General features: G+C 44.3%; 1 protein-coding gene across 5 annotated transcripts in view; it reads right to left on the bottom strand.

The window, feature by feature from the left end:
* Positions 1-15,235, bottom strand: part of ZFHX3 (zinc finger homeobox 3) — a 242,768-nt gene that overhangs the window by 18,176 nt on the left and 209,357 nt on the right. For all 5 annotated transcript variants that reach the window (XR_006741860.1, XR_004988450.2, XM_045582732.1 and 2 more), the window contains exons 6-7: positions 9,026-9,159; positions 8,684-8,884 (exon numbers count right to left, since the gene is read on the bottom strand). Coding sequence is in view for 3 of the 5 variants with exons in the window: in XM_045582732.1 (XP_045438688.1) it covers positions 8,684-8,884; positions 9,026-9,159 (335 nt within the window). In the remaining 2 variants the exon portion in view is untranslated. The remainder of the gene's footprint in view (positions 1-8,683; positions 8,885-9,025; positions 9,160-15,235) is intronic.

Raw genomic sequence — 15,235 nt, forward strand, 5'->3', positions numbered from 1 at the left:
TGGCCACTGTTGCCGAATAGAGCAATTCCAGAATTAGCCTGGATTAAAAGAGCTGCAATTTTAAGTCAGATCCTCAGATATTTCTCTAGGCTTCCCTGCCATCTGGCCAGAAGCTTGTCCAAACAACATCATTTGCCCCCACATTAATGTGATAAACAGCCCTCAATATCCAATGTAAGGATAAAAGGTTCATTGTTTAAAAAGAAACAATGTCCCTTTGCCTGCTATAGGGTGGGAAGGTGATGATATTCCCAAATGAATCAGAAATTATTTCCTGTATGATGACAGCCAGAGAAATGATCTGACTTCAAGATTACAGAAACTACAGTCACCACTAACCTTTCAACATGGCACCTAGCCCATTTGGAGGCATTACTTTCCCATCAACAACACAAATACCATGACAATATCTTCACTTGCTGTTGCAGTGATTGGAACCATTAGATTACTGTTCAAAATGAAATAAATTTAAGTAAATTCCTATTTCTAATCATTCGAAGTTCTTGGCCTTGCTCAAAATAGCTACTGACATGTTACTAGAATCATCAGTGATGGGCTCAACTGTCAGAGGAAACCCAGACAACTGTTCACATTGACACACCAGAAAGGTAACGCCCCAACACATTTATGAGTGTTAGAATAATTTTGGCAATCCCAGATGCTAATAGGTGCAAAATTAAGCAACAGGCACTTAAGAGGGGTTCTGAGAAAACCTGTGTTTACAAGAGCAGGTGCATAGCAGGTGCACATGTGACAAAATCCCTGCTCTCACAGACACCTGCACCTCCACCTTCACACAAAACTCATGGCAGCTGGCTAAGGCTAGCTGCTGCTGAATCGTTAGGAATGGAGCAGAGATTGCCAAACTCATTCCATCTATTTTCTTTTTAATAGAAAGCATTTCTGACCAGTGTGGTTAGGGAGTCCAGCAGGAGACCAAGAAGTGAAAGGTCACCGATTAATTTATAGTCCTCAGCTGAGGGGGAGCACAAGGTTGGGGGCTAGAGGGCGGAGAAAGGGAAAGGAAAAAAGATGCCTCCCACCTCCTTTCTCAGTTGTAGCGGCAGGATCAGTCCTTTCCTGGGATCTTTTGGAATTATGAAAAATGAATCATGAGAAATAAAAAAAAAAGCCCTACAGAGTAAAAAAGAATAAAATTATCTAATACCTCAGCTGCACATCATTATAGAAAACTGGGGGCTTTTTATACGCATTACAGTACGGCAGACATCCTCTCTAACAGACTCAGTACGACGGATCAGTAATTGTTTTCATACACTTTAATTAGAAAAACTCAGATGGCTATGAATAATAATGGAAAAGAGAGACTTTTGCACTTGAAAGGTTGAAGTCAATCAAGTGTGAATGATGGCAAAAAAGAAAAAAAAAAAAAAAGACACCAATTCATCAGCCCTCTGTTGTCTCGCTGCGACTTTAATCATAATTCCTGATTGGGATTCAAGAAGGCAGTAAGCAGCGGTTCTTTGTCTGCCTTCACCTTCCATCAATTAACTCTCCCCGAAATATAATCATCAACCTCACATGCTCCTCTGCATCTTAATCTGGGCCTCCAAACCTGTAAGTCTTGCCCCATATGTGTTTAAGTAATTACTTTTATCTACCTGCATCTTCTCATCTATAGCATCTCCCTCAGAAGAAAAAAAGCCTGGGTATATAAAATTTTAACGAGCAAGTAATTCTAAGGAGGCAAAAAGGAGTAGCCCTAAAGGGAATCCTAAGGATCTAGAAGTTCTGGCAAGGCCTCTCAGCCTGTGTCTGAACAGAGAGGTTGAGAAGCCAAGCCTTGTTGCACAGGTGATGGAGGGACCCATGTCAGCTCTCAGACACATGCCCCCTCCCATGCCTGTGTCCATTCCTCCCTCTCTCTCCTGCCAGCTCCCAGAGCTTTCCACTCAAAGTGTGTGCTTTTGAGTAAAGCCATAAATCTAGTCCCGCCAACAGCTTACTGAAGAGTTCTAAGGAAAGGAGAGTTGGCCAAAGGCACAGTTCCTTCCAAACTTGCCTCTGCAAAACCCACCCCCTATTTTTTAAACTGTGTGCAAGGTTCAGACTATCCTAGCCATAGTATCCAATGGAGAGCTGAAAGTCAGCCGGAAAGGCAATCATTTAACTGCTGAGGTTAAGGTTCTGTCAAGACCTTCCCTTTCGAGGAGCTTTGTGGAGTGTAGGTTTCTGAGACAACAAAACCTGGCTACAATATAAGCCATCCCAAAGGCGCCCAAATCTCGCCCTGTACTAACTGAATCCACCACCGGCTCCCCTGCACATGTGTGCACAAATACTCTCTTCCTCTTCCCCATCTCCTTCTGCCTCCTCTCCTACTCCAGACTCAAAGCCAAAAAAAAACATTTTAGATTTGGCCAGATAACAGTCCAAACACCTCCACTTTTTACACAATGACACTGCCATCCACATAGATTGATTTTTCTAATAAGCTGTATACTGATAAACATGTTCGATTATGTCCCTGTAGTCTACCCATTAATGTATAGAGGGGACCTGAGACTGTTAAAACAGACTTTTAACCAAAAGTAAAACAAAATTTTTCTGGTAAGAAAATTCAATTGATTGGACCCATTATTTTCTCAGAATCTGGGTCATTCAAGATTGGCCTTGGCCATCCACAGGCAGTTCTATGGTGATCTTATTAACCTATTAGGGGAGGTGATCTGAAATTATTCTAATAACCCATAGATGCAGGTAGATAAAAGTTACCTAAAGACACATGGGGCAAGTTTTCAAGGTTTGAAGGCCAGGTACCACATGTGTTCCCCCCATGCTTTTGAGCCAAGCCCACTAACTACATTTCTTCCAGAGTATGTAGAGTCGATGGGAATGTAGTATAAAAGCTGAGCTCGGGTGCTGAAAGTTCGAAAACCAACAGCGGCTCTCATCTTCCTGACAAGTAAACAGGTCTCACGTATAACCAGAAATGTGGAGTTTTGCTCTGACTGAAATTCTTCAAATTTAAGCAATTCTCATATCTAACGATAGCAACAGAAGAGTTCCACACTGATAGCCTCCAAGTGTAAGCAATGCCAAAAGAGCTTAGTTGTGGAAAATGAAGGGCCTCATGTGATTCTGCTCATCCATTCATCGGACCATCATTCACCAAACACTGCTCAGGATCCCTGTGCCCAAGTAGCTCACAATGCAGCATGGTTAATATATTTTCTTAGAGTAAGTGTTGAACCTGGTTTCTCTGAGACACTCATCCCTACTACCTTAGCACCACCCACCTAAGTGGTGCTTCTTTCTGAAAGGCTCACTTTTCCAAGTGAAAGTATAGACTTGCCAAAGTCTAGACTAGGGGTGTCGAACTCAATCAGAGAAGGGGCCAAAATCTAAAATCCAGCCTAAATCGCGGGCCGAATGGTTTACTGAACAGTCATAAACTGTCATTGTGATGGAAACGCAGCGGAGTGCAGTGATGACAGCGCGGTGCGGGCCACATTGCAAGGCCTGGCGGGACGGATTTGGCCCGCGGGCCTTGTGTTTGACACATGTGGTCTAGACTCCCGGAGAAGCCTCAGATCCTTCACTTGTCAGTGAAAATCAATAGAACGAAGAACCTCAGATGGCAGGGTGCGGGTGGGGGGTGTCAGGGAAAGCCTTGGACCAGGCCTTCCTGGCACAGACCTGGCCAGTCTCTATGAATGAGGTACTGGTTCTATGAGAAACATTCAAGCATGAAGTTAAGATGCACCTGCTTCCAGAGCTAAGCATTCCAGTTAGTGGTGCAGCTAAAGCCGGCTGACTGCTCCAGGGAGAGCCGGCTGCTCACTCCTCTCTTGCACCTCAAGGGCATCTGGGACCTGCCAGCTGGTTTCTGCACTAATGCAGCCAGCAAACCAGGACACCTCTTGGCAGCACAACTTCAGAGATTTTTTTCCTTCCCTCACCACCTTCCCAAAATGCCAGCCTGGGCACTGACCACGGAGTCTACAGGGGTCTCTCTCTCTGACTTGTTTCCTTTCTAACATGTCTTGTATGTGGTTCTCTCCCCGTTTTTTAAAAACATAAAACCCATGAGGAAAAACTGCAGGGCCACATTAGCTTTCATGTGGGACAGACTCAAACATGGCCATGAACCAGATCTTAAAAAAACAAACAAAAAATGAAGAACGACAAAGACTGAAAATGGAAGAGAGAGAGAGGACACAGAAAAGAGAGCTGAGAAGGAGAATGAATTGGAGAAGAGCTTCATTAGACTGAGAGAGGCAAGCAGTGGCAGTATACCAAGGTCACTTCTAATTTAGACCATCTAATTGGCAAACAGGCTCCAAATGGCTATCATCTCACAGGGCTTGGAATTAATGAAGCCCGATTATTTTCATTACTTTCCTCTGAGATGGAGACAAAGTAAGAAAGCTGGTACCCGGGCAGGTGCAACAGCCCCAGGGCAGGGGCCACCCAGGAGCCCCAGTGGTGGTGGAGGGAAGAGGGGGGGAGGGGGGGTAGACCAGCCTCCCAGAGATTCACAAAAGCACAGGCATACGACAAGCCCAGAGAAACAGATACTGACTGGAAAAAAAGATCACAGGAGTAAAACCATCGCTCCCACAAGGGAGAAAGAGAGAGCTGGAGGCAGTGAGGGGAAACCTATGTACATACAAAAAATAGTGAATTAAAAAACCAGCAAAGAGAGAGAAAACAAAGGGCTAGAGAAAAAGGTGTTCCTGGGATGCTCAGGGGCCAACCCCCATGTCCACTGCGAGGTTGTATTTTGTTAAGTGATCAAGGAACAAAGACAATTTCCTGACATTAGTGTTCCAGGATCCCAGTGGTGTGGCCTGTCACTTAGAGCCATAGTGATCAATTACTAGAATAATTTAAGAGTATTGAAATGCATGGTAGGTGGTCTTTCCCATTCTCTTTTTGGACCCAAACCATGCCCCCCATGTTCTCAGGACCCCTTTCCCAAGTCAGTGGGGAAGTGAGGACACAATCCAGTAGCTCCAAGTCCCCACAAGGGTTGGGTTTGAAATCTGAGTTCTCTGTAAGTGAGTGCCAGGTCTGTGGAACGGAGTTTGGGGGTGGGCTGCTCCGTCGGTTCTGGAGGGGCACTTGTCTCATTGCCTTTTAAGCTTTATAGATTTTTCTTTCATGTGACATGTCTAATGACACCCTTTGGAGCTGGTTTCCAATGGGCCGAGCAGAATGGAATGCCATGAGTGCAGTTTCCATAGCGCAGGGCCAGAGCTGCAGTTCCCAATGGAGAATATTTTTCAAGCCCCTTCATCAGTAAAGAGAAGGGGACCCATGGAAGACACAGATATGAGATGCAGAGCATAAGCAAGCAGCTGTTACCATAGCAACAGACACATTAGACACTGCAGGTTCCTGAAAGCTGTCTGATAAGGTATTATTAAATGAAGCCTCCTAAAAACACTCTCCATTTACAACTGAACGGAAAGACATTGTGTAGAAAGTAATCTATTTCCACTTATCAGGGTGGACTTTACTTTTAGAGAGACCGAACCCCGTTTCAGACCTTATCCTGAGACCTTAGACCCAGACAGCAAAAAATATTTACCAGAATTTATAGCTTTCGATACCCTGGACACACCCCAGGTCTGCCAGGAACTGTCTATTTAGTGAGTTTTGCCAGCTTTTCCTATTCAGTAGCCAAAGGCGGCTAACTTAGTCAAGCCACTTGGCAAGGAGGGAGATTCACTCCCCTTCCTGCCATTCATCGCAGCCATTCAGGGACAAAGCAGACACAACTTTCTCCTCTTAGAGGATGAATGGCCATGCATTGGCCATTCCTTGGTAATACGGTTTTAAAAAGTGGAGCTCTGATTTGAGGGGCATTTCTCATCATGCTGTTTTCAGAGCTCCCTCCTCCACTTGGCCAAGAACATAGAGATATACAGTCAGAAAGCCTCACCAATACTTCCCCATGGCCAGTTTTCTCATGAAATTACAGTAAAATACCCTCCAGGGGCAGGATTTTAACCACAGATTCATTATAATCATTTAGTTGTAACAAATGCAAATTCCGTTTTAACACCAAACTTTCCAGAGGAAGGAGATTATCTGCTTTGATTCATCAGGGCAGAGACCAAGATCCAGTCCTCAAGCAAGAATCTTAGTTCCCAATGAGGTCCGGCCACAAATTCCCCTCCAGCCCTGGCTGCTCATCTTTTCCTACTGAGCTAAAGGGTCACAGTGGAAAGCTCCAGATAAAACCAGCCTCATAACTTGAAAAACTAATTCAGTACTGACAGCCATGCAATGACCCCATCTTCTCATGCAAAGAAAGAGTACCTTTAAGCCATCCTTATATCCAACAGAGGAAAACCCTTGTATGATTACCTTTCCCACAACTTTCAACTTTACTTCTGAATCCATTCACTTTTTCTTGTTCCCAGCAAATCAACATCCTATAATCAACACATTTCCCATAATTTGCACACTTTTCAGAAATGTCTAGAAAACATTTCCATCATCTGCTGTGGGAAGATGAGGTGCACAGGGATTTCTGTGCAAGGTGCCAAGTTCAGCCCCTTTAGGGACCATGTTTCTCCTACATAATTATGTTGTCAGAAATTCCTCCAGAACAGTGTTTATTAACTTGGTTCCCTGGATGAGTTTTAGGGCATCCCTAAGCTCCCTGACATTGTACAGACAGTTGTGTATAAGCATAATACTTGATGGAGGTTTTAATAATGGTTGTCAGAAAGGCTACTGAATTGTTTTCACCAGTCTCCGGAAAGGTTGAGAATCACTGCTGGAGAAGGTGCCAGCTAGTGGGTAATACCCAAAAATACCTAGTTTGTGGGTAACACCCAGAAATATCTTAGGGATTGCTACCCAAGAAAACACAACACCAACATCCTGCCCTTGAAGACTATTGGTAAACTAACAAGATTCATCATGACCACCAGACTTGCTACCTGAAATGTACCTTACTATTGCTATTATAAAAATATGACAAAAATAGATGTTTGAAAATAATTTACATTCTGTTCCTTAGCAACATATAAAAGAAACTTACTGCCATACAGATTACTATAGATCCACAAACCCTAGACTAGATTTATATTAAACAGAAAAAATAACCACCTTGAGCAAAAGGAAAATTTAAGTATTGAAAATGCGTCCCTCTCACCTGCCCAGCATGGCTCAGTGGTAAAGTGTCAACAAATGAACCAGGAGGTCATGGTTTGATTCCCAGTCAGGACACATACCCAGGTTGTGGGCTTGGTCCCAGTGTGGGGCATGAAGAAGGCAGCTGATCAGTGATTCTCATTGATGTTTCTATCCTTTTCTCCCTCTCCCTTCCTCCTTGAACTCAATAAAAATTATTTTTAAGAAAAAAAAAAATGCTTTTCTCCCTAAATGTCTCTCCATTCCTTTGGGCTCTCATGGTTCCAGGCCAACAATGGCAAATGCAATGAGTCCTGAGAAATTCCCCTTGTGGGAATTTGCAAGGCTGGTAAGAATGCCAAGGAAACCTGTTACATCTACAGAATTCCACCATCCACAGAGAGAGGTTTTTGCTTACAGAGAAACTTTCAAAAACATTCACCATTCTACTTGATAGAACTCTGAAATGAAATACATGCTAGGTCACCTTTGAGTTTCCCATTGGCTGCTAACGTCCTCTAATGCATCACCAATGATATGTTACATCACTTTCATCATCATTCATTAATCTTGCATAACCAATCCTTTGAGGGGTTCCAGATTGGAGAGTGTGCAGGCTGGGCTGAGGAACACACACATCCCCCCACACCCCAGGTAAGAATTTTGTGCACGGGGCCACAGTCTATATATATAAAAGCCTAAATGACCGTTCGATATGACGCACAATGACCACAAGGGGGCAGATGCTCAATGCAGGAGCTGTGGAGCTGTAGTGACTTGGCAGCTGCCATTCTCAGGTGACAAACCCAGAACCAGAGAGGAGGGAGCCCGATTCCGGGGTGCGTCACCCATGAACCACCCTCTCGCAATCCAAGACCTCTCAGGGGATGTCAGAGAGCTGGTTTCGGCCCAATGCTCGCAGGACCAGGAATCCATGTACCGGGCCTCTAGTAATGAATATAGGAGCAACATAGACCATGACCTGCTCAATAAAGGTTTGGAGAATCTGAATAACAATTTCTTCACAAAAATGATTAACTGCTCTAGGCCTCTGCATTCCTCAGGGAGAGGATGATGAAAAGGAAGGTTGAGAAACACATATGTATTCAGCTCTTTGGGTCACGGTCATTCCAAATCTGAGGCAGACAGTATAGTACAAAATCACAGAACTAGACCATTAAAAATTTTTTTCCCCCTCACTGAGGATATTTTTCCCATTGGTTTCTAGAGAGAGTGGAGGGGGGAAAGAAAGGGAAGGCAAGAGGTAGAGAGAGAAACATCGACATGAGAGAGAGACACTTAATTGGTTGCCTCTCGAACCCGCCCCTACCAGGGCTGGGGAACCTGCAACTGAGGTACAGGTCCTTGACCAGGAATTGAACCTGTAACACTTCGGTCTGCTGGCGGATGCTCTAACCACTTAGCAAACCGGCCAGGGCTGGGATCATCTTTGATATCTCCAACTCTACACTGACTTTTTCATCCAGCACCACAGTGTCTTGTCCATGCATCATCACCTTTGACCCCTGGGAAAAGGAGAGCTGCAGGGTCCTGCTCCTGGCTGTCTTACCGTCATAATGAGCTTCTCCACGCAGTCCGGTGCCACACTGTGGAGGTGGGTGAGGTGCAGCTGGAGGTGGATCTTGTTGTTGAGCATGTCCTGGCACAGGGGGCAGCGGAGCATGGGCTGCACTGAGTGCTGTGTCATGGCATGCACTCGAAGCCGGTTGACGTCAGCATTGCTGTACTTGCAGTAGGGACACTGGTACATCTGTGGGGAACACATCCATCCCTCTGGCTGAGTCTTCAGTTCCCACTGGCAGCCAAGTCATCCCCAAGCCCGCCCACCCAGGGGTTCCTTCCCACCTATGTCTGAAATACTACCCCCACCCAGAGCCCCTTTCCACCTCACCTGCTCCGCTTTGGTTTCCTCCGATGTTTTTGGTCGCTTCGAAGAGAGAGGAGACTCTGAGCTACCTGGGAAGGAGATGCGCTTGGAGGTTACAGGAGAGTCTGTCAGCTCCTTTTCTGCTTGGCTGGACGATGCTGGAAGAAAAAGCAGAAGATGCAATACAGCAGCCAGACGAGGCCAGCTCCTGGATGCTTTGTGCTGGGTGAAAATTAACATTCATTTATAGCACAGGATTTTTTAAAACACCAAAATCCAAGCAGGATGAGCATCCAGACTGACTTATCAAGTACATTGGAAAAGAAGCAAGTGTTTCTCTCCACCCCTCCCCGCACCATGAATTTTCTGTTACTACTTTAACAGCTGAACACTAAGGAAAAATGGGAAAGAAATGGATGACAAGGCTGAGTCGGATAAAACTCAGTTCACTCAGTCTATTCTGACCTCCTCCAATCAAGAGACAATCTGCTGACTTGTGGGCACAGGGTGGGTGTAAGAATCTCCCCAACTGCTTCACCAAAACCACTCGTCAACCTGAGTACCAGACACTGCTTCACAGAGGTAATAAACTACGTGCCCCCAGCTTTACGGTCGCAGCTCCTGGAATCACAGCACATCACGGAGGACACGATCGGTGTGACCTGAGGAACATTCATACAGACGTCTGCACACAAATGCAGGGCAGGCAAAAGTAGGCTTACAAGTGTCTGTAAGGGAAGCAATTCATAATCTCTATGTATAAAAGCCTAAGCAACCGGCTGACCAGTGACCAGCCGATAGCTATGACATGCACTGACCACCAGGGGGCATTCAAGGCAGGAGCGGAAACCACAGGCATGAAAACATGGAACAGACTGATGAATCTCAGAGAAAAGGAGGAAAGGGGAAAGGCGGGCAGAGATTAAACAAAGATCTTATATGCATACTAGAGGCCAGGTGTATGGATCTGGAGGGTACCTCGGCCTGGCCTGCACCATCTCACACTCCAGGACCTCTCAGGGGATATCGGACTGCTGGTTTTGGCTAGATCCCCACAGGTCATGCCTAGGGACCCTACCACCTCTTAGTTAATTAATAATAATGCAAGAATAAACTCTGTGTTATGCATGCTCACAACCGTAAACCTGCTTTTGCCCCGCCCTGTGTTGGGGGTGGGGGGGAGTGTGAAGGAGGGGAGGAGAAGTAACTGAAGAGTGGAATGAGGCAGGGGGTAGAATCTACGTAACTTCCAATCTAGCAGTGCTCCAGACACAAAGTTAATTCAGAGTGAGTGGTAAGAGAGGACATTTTCCATCTGTTTGTCCAGACCATGTTCTGAGAACCCCACTCCACCTGAAGACCACAACTTTAATTAACAAGGAGAGTCAGGCGAGTCTTCCGTAGCAGGCAGCGGGGATGGAAGTGCTGGTGGAAAGAGTTCTCTGGAGCGTGGAAAGGGGTGGGGAAGACGGATGAGAAGACAGGTGGCTCAGAGTTTAACCAGGAGAAAGCAGGGCTCCTCCAGTGCAGTCACAAGACACGGCTGGGCCTGTCATTACGAAACCCGCCTGGAGCCGGGGCTGGCGCTCTCACTTGTTTTGGATGTGGAACTCCATTTTTTATAATTTTGCTAAAAGCAACAAGGAAAAAATATCCTGAAGATGGTAGTGAGAAAATTATCCCTGCTGCCCTCCATTGGAAAATAATTTGACTCAGCACTGAAGTCACTGGCTTGGAAAGCCTAATTTATGGACTTCTGTTTCCCTCAGCCTAGGTACCTGGCATGTGGAAACTCTGTCTGCTCAGCTTTGAGATTTTTTTTTTTTTGGACATGGATACCAAGATGCTGTCATTACAGACATGTGCTTTAATAAACAATTTTATAAATCAATTTTATTCATTAAAATCATAAGGCCACAAGATAATTTTGAGAGAAAAAAATGGCTAAATGCAGGAAATATTCCAGGAAGTTGATACTCTTCCCTGAATGCACATCTTGTGACCTTTAACCCCAGTATCTTGGTAACCTGCTCTACATAAGTTTGTAGGACATCTATTATTTAAAAAGTACAAGGACAAGCATATTACACACAGACCTCTCCTCCTCCCCACACACACATTCATAACGGTACTTTAATCTGTCTCGAATCGACTTCAAACCCATTTTGCTCTTAATGGGAGTTATTCATTTTCACTTGAAAGGTAATACATGACGGCTGGATATTTAATGTGATGGACTGGCTGCCGATTAACTAGGTGCTGTAACGTTCTAGACAGGGTCCCCCATGGCCCACTTCCCATCTCCTGCCCCCCGCAGACCTGATTCTGCGGAACCTTGTATCAGGGTTTAGACCTCACAGTGTGCGGGGCCCTGCCTCAACACTCCCACAATAGGAATCTTTAACATTTCAGGGACTGAAGTTCCCCTACCCCAGAAGGTCCTTATTCTCCATCATTTTCTCATTTTTGCTTACTGGCTATCCTCTATATTAGGGGTGTCGAACTCAATGAGAGAAGGGGCCAAAATCTAAAATCCAGCCTAAATCGCGGGCCGAATGGTTTACTGATTAGTCATAAACTATCATTGTGATGGAAACGCAGCGGAGTGCAGTGATGACAGCGTGGTGCGGGCCACATTGCAAGGCCTGGCGGGACGGATTTGGCCTGCGGGCCTTCTGTTTGACACATGTGCTCTATATATTAGCTCTTCAAAAGTGCCCTGAAGATGGGGCAGGTGGAGGCATTCAGTTAGGTGGCACTTCAGATGCTTATTTGTGAGTCGTCTGCTCATCTTCCCTGTTTCTATCCCTGACCTGCAGGCATTGGGTCAGAGCCAGAGCACACAGTAAGGGAAGAGTCACTATTTCTTTTCCAATAGAAACAAGTGAGATACAAATACTATCCCAAATACCTACCTGCCTTTTTGTTAGTCTGCCTGACCTGAAACAACACTTGCTTTTACAGGACCAGGACACTACCTTATAAATGCCCTCACGCTGCCTGCACCCGCCCCCCTTTAGAACGACTGTCAGCTGTGCAGTTGCTTGGCGGTGTGAGTGAATGGGCACCAAGGCGGACACCACCCAGCTCATCTCCTCGCTCGGAGCTGAAAGGCAAACCCAGCATAACCCAGTGCAGCTTTCCCTTCCTCACAGGACCAAAGAGTCCATCCTCCTCTGAGTGCTGAACCTGAGATGAATTGTGAAGAGGTTGCAGAGGTGATAATTCTGGTTTCAAAATCCACTATTCTTTCCCCTGGCATGGAGAGGGGAACTTTTATTACTTTTTTTTTTTCTCCCCAAACTCTCACACTGCTCTGGAATTCTAAAGCTTCCTTTGTGAGCTCAAGCTAAGGAGTTCCTGTAAAGTGTTTAAAGAAATGAAACCGCTCACTCATTTCTCCTTTTCCCCAGTAACAAAACAGCCCTGCCACAATGTGAAATGCTGCATCTACTGGTATAAAGATTTCTACCCCTGACAACCTGCATTCATCTTAGATCAGATCTATTAGGTCTAGTAATAATTAATGTCGTTTTCTAATATACTTTTTAAAATCGAATTTATTTAAACAATACAACAAAATTTAATCAACAATATAGTTGCTGTTGTTTTCTACTACTTGTGCCCAATGGTCAGGAAGCATTTTAATCCCTCTGTTGTAAAATTCTTGTGATTTTGATGCAAAAAATTCGGTCAATGCATTTTTGAGGCATTCTTCATTATTAAATTTTTTTCCAAAAAGAAAGTTTTGCAAAGAACGAAACAAATGGTAATCGGAAGGGGCAATATCAGGAGAATATGCAGGTTGAGGGAGAACTTCCCATTCCAACTGGCGCAGTTTTTCAGCAGTGATTCTTGCGGTATGCGGTCCTGCGTTATCGTGGTGAAGAATTACGCCCTTCCGATTAATCAGCGCGGGTTCTTTTTCTCTTAAAGCTTGGGCTAACCTTTCCAATTGGGCACTATACACTGCACTTGTAATGGTGTGGTTAGATGGTAAAAGTTCATAATGAAGAATTCCTTTAAAATTCCACCAAACACACAACATCACTTTTTTCGCATGCAAGTCAGGTTTTGGCGTGGGCTGCGGAGCCTCATTTTTGTCCAACCATTGAGGCCGCCTTTTCAAATTAACATACAGCACCCATTGTTCATCTCCGGTAACAATTTGCTCTAAAAACGGCAAACGGTTTTGACGAGAGAGGAGCGAACTGCAAATTGTGACTCTTTGATTACGGTTGTTGTCGGTCAACTCATGAGGAACCCATTTTCCAAACTTTTGGACTTTGCCAAGTGCACGCAATTGATTGGAAATTGTTTTTTGTGAACAATTTAAAGTTGTCGCAAGCTCTTGTTGGGTAATTTGAGGATTTTGCACCAAAAGAGCTTGAAGAGCTTCTTGATCAAAATTGGACACACGGCCTCGACCACTCTTGTCATCTAACGAAAAATTTCCTTCGCGAAATTTCTCAAACCAATGCTGGCATTTTCTGGCGCTAACTGCATCTTGACCAAGAGCACTTCAGATGTTTTTTGCAGCCTCACTTGCTTTTCTTCCTAATTGGAACTCGTAAAGCATGCAGTGCCGAATATGCTCTTTATTCCCCATCTTCTTAGCCCTAGTTTTGCAACAAAAACCAAACCAAACACAAACTTTTTCAAGCAAAACTTGTTAATTGCACTTCACACATTCTGTAGATACCACGTGTTTGAAGGTTATGTCAATACAAGTCAACACCAAGCAAGATTTTAAACGAATGTTTAAAAACGACATTAATTATTACTAGACCCGACAGACGTGGACATTAGCCACCTGCAGTTCACTAGTTCCTTCTTTAAAGATAAAGCCATGCCATTCTTACAACATACTCTATTAACACCCACTTATAATCCCACTGTGTTTCCCTGGGTGATGTGGGGACCACTCTTAAGACCTAACTAGCCTGACAGGCCCCCTCATAGCTTGAACTCAGACACTAAAATATCAGTCCCCATCAAGACATGGCAGCCAGCCAGCATGGTTCAGTAGTTTGAGTGTTGACTTGTGAACCAGGAGGTCATGGTTCGATTCCCGATCAGGGCACATGCCCGTATTGCAGGCTCCGTCTCTAGTGTGGGGCATGCAGGAGGCAGTCGATCAATGATTCGCTCACATCATTGATGTATCTAATTCTCTATCCCTCTCCCCTCCTCTCTGAAGTCAATAAAAATATATATTTTAAAAAATGACATGGCACCTAAATCTTTATATAGTTCTGTAGATAGGCAAACAATTGTATAGGTTCTCCATAAGCATGCTGGGTGAGGGTTTGCTCTAGGCCACAGGCAGTCTATGGTTTCCTCAAGCTGCTTCTCTCTGAGCAACTTCAAAAGGGCCAGTCTCTCAAAATCAATTTCTCCTTCAGTTCTGTCACCAGCACACATTGTGGGCATAAGTAAATGAGGTGGTATGGATACCAAGAGAGAAAGCACTGTGGTTTTCTGCTTTGGAGACTTTTCTAAACTTTGACTTAAATTGTAGGAGAGAGATCGCAGTCTCAAAAACATTATTTTAAAAAAATCAATGACTGGTCACTTTAAGGCCACTATGACATCACATTAGCGAAATGGAAACAGATGCCCCCGAGGCCGCCATGGTTTAAACAGTACCTGGAAACTTGGGTTTCTACTGGCAACAAAAATGCAAACGACCTATGCTGGTTTCCCCAATAATGACAAAATAAATCAGAAACAAGGTAGATTTTTTTTATGTGGTTAAGTAAATATGCCATATATACTCCAATCGATAATAGAAGATATTAAAAGTGATCGCTATGAAGCAATATGGAAGCGTCCCTGAGAATGTTCATTGGTAAAATGTGCATTATTCCATGATATAGCTACATAAAAAATAAGACCAGAAGAAAATGTTGCATTTGGGTGATGACATGATGGATCGCTTTCCTATTTTCTAAGTTTTTCATGTAGTTCTATTCTAAAATATTATAATTAATTATTTTATCATTTAAATTCAACTGTCCATGCAAAAGTTGATATTTGGATCAATACTGTGAAAAACACCAGGTGGTATTTTTTTTCACTTTGCTGGTTGAAGCAATTTTTCTCATTTTGGCAGCTATGTCATATGAAAGTATGTTGTTAAATCCCAATGAACCTTCCACAGACAGCATGCTGGGTTCCTGGCACTTCAAAGGGGATAAAAATGTGGCGAGGACCCATGTGAGTGCATGCGCC

The sequence above is a fragment of the Pipistrellus kuhlii genome, unplaced genomic scaffold (assembly GCF_014108245.1).
Source record: "Pipistrellus kuhlii isolate mPipKuh1 unplaced genomic scaffold, mPipKuh1.p scaffold_m20_p_17, whole genome shotgun sequence".
NCBI classification, from domain to species: Eukaryota; Metazoa; Chordata; class Mammalia; order Chiroptera; family Vespertilionidae; genus Pipistrellus; species Pipistrellus kuhlii.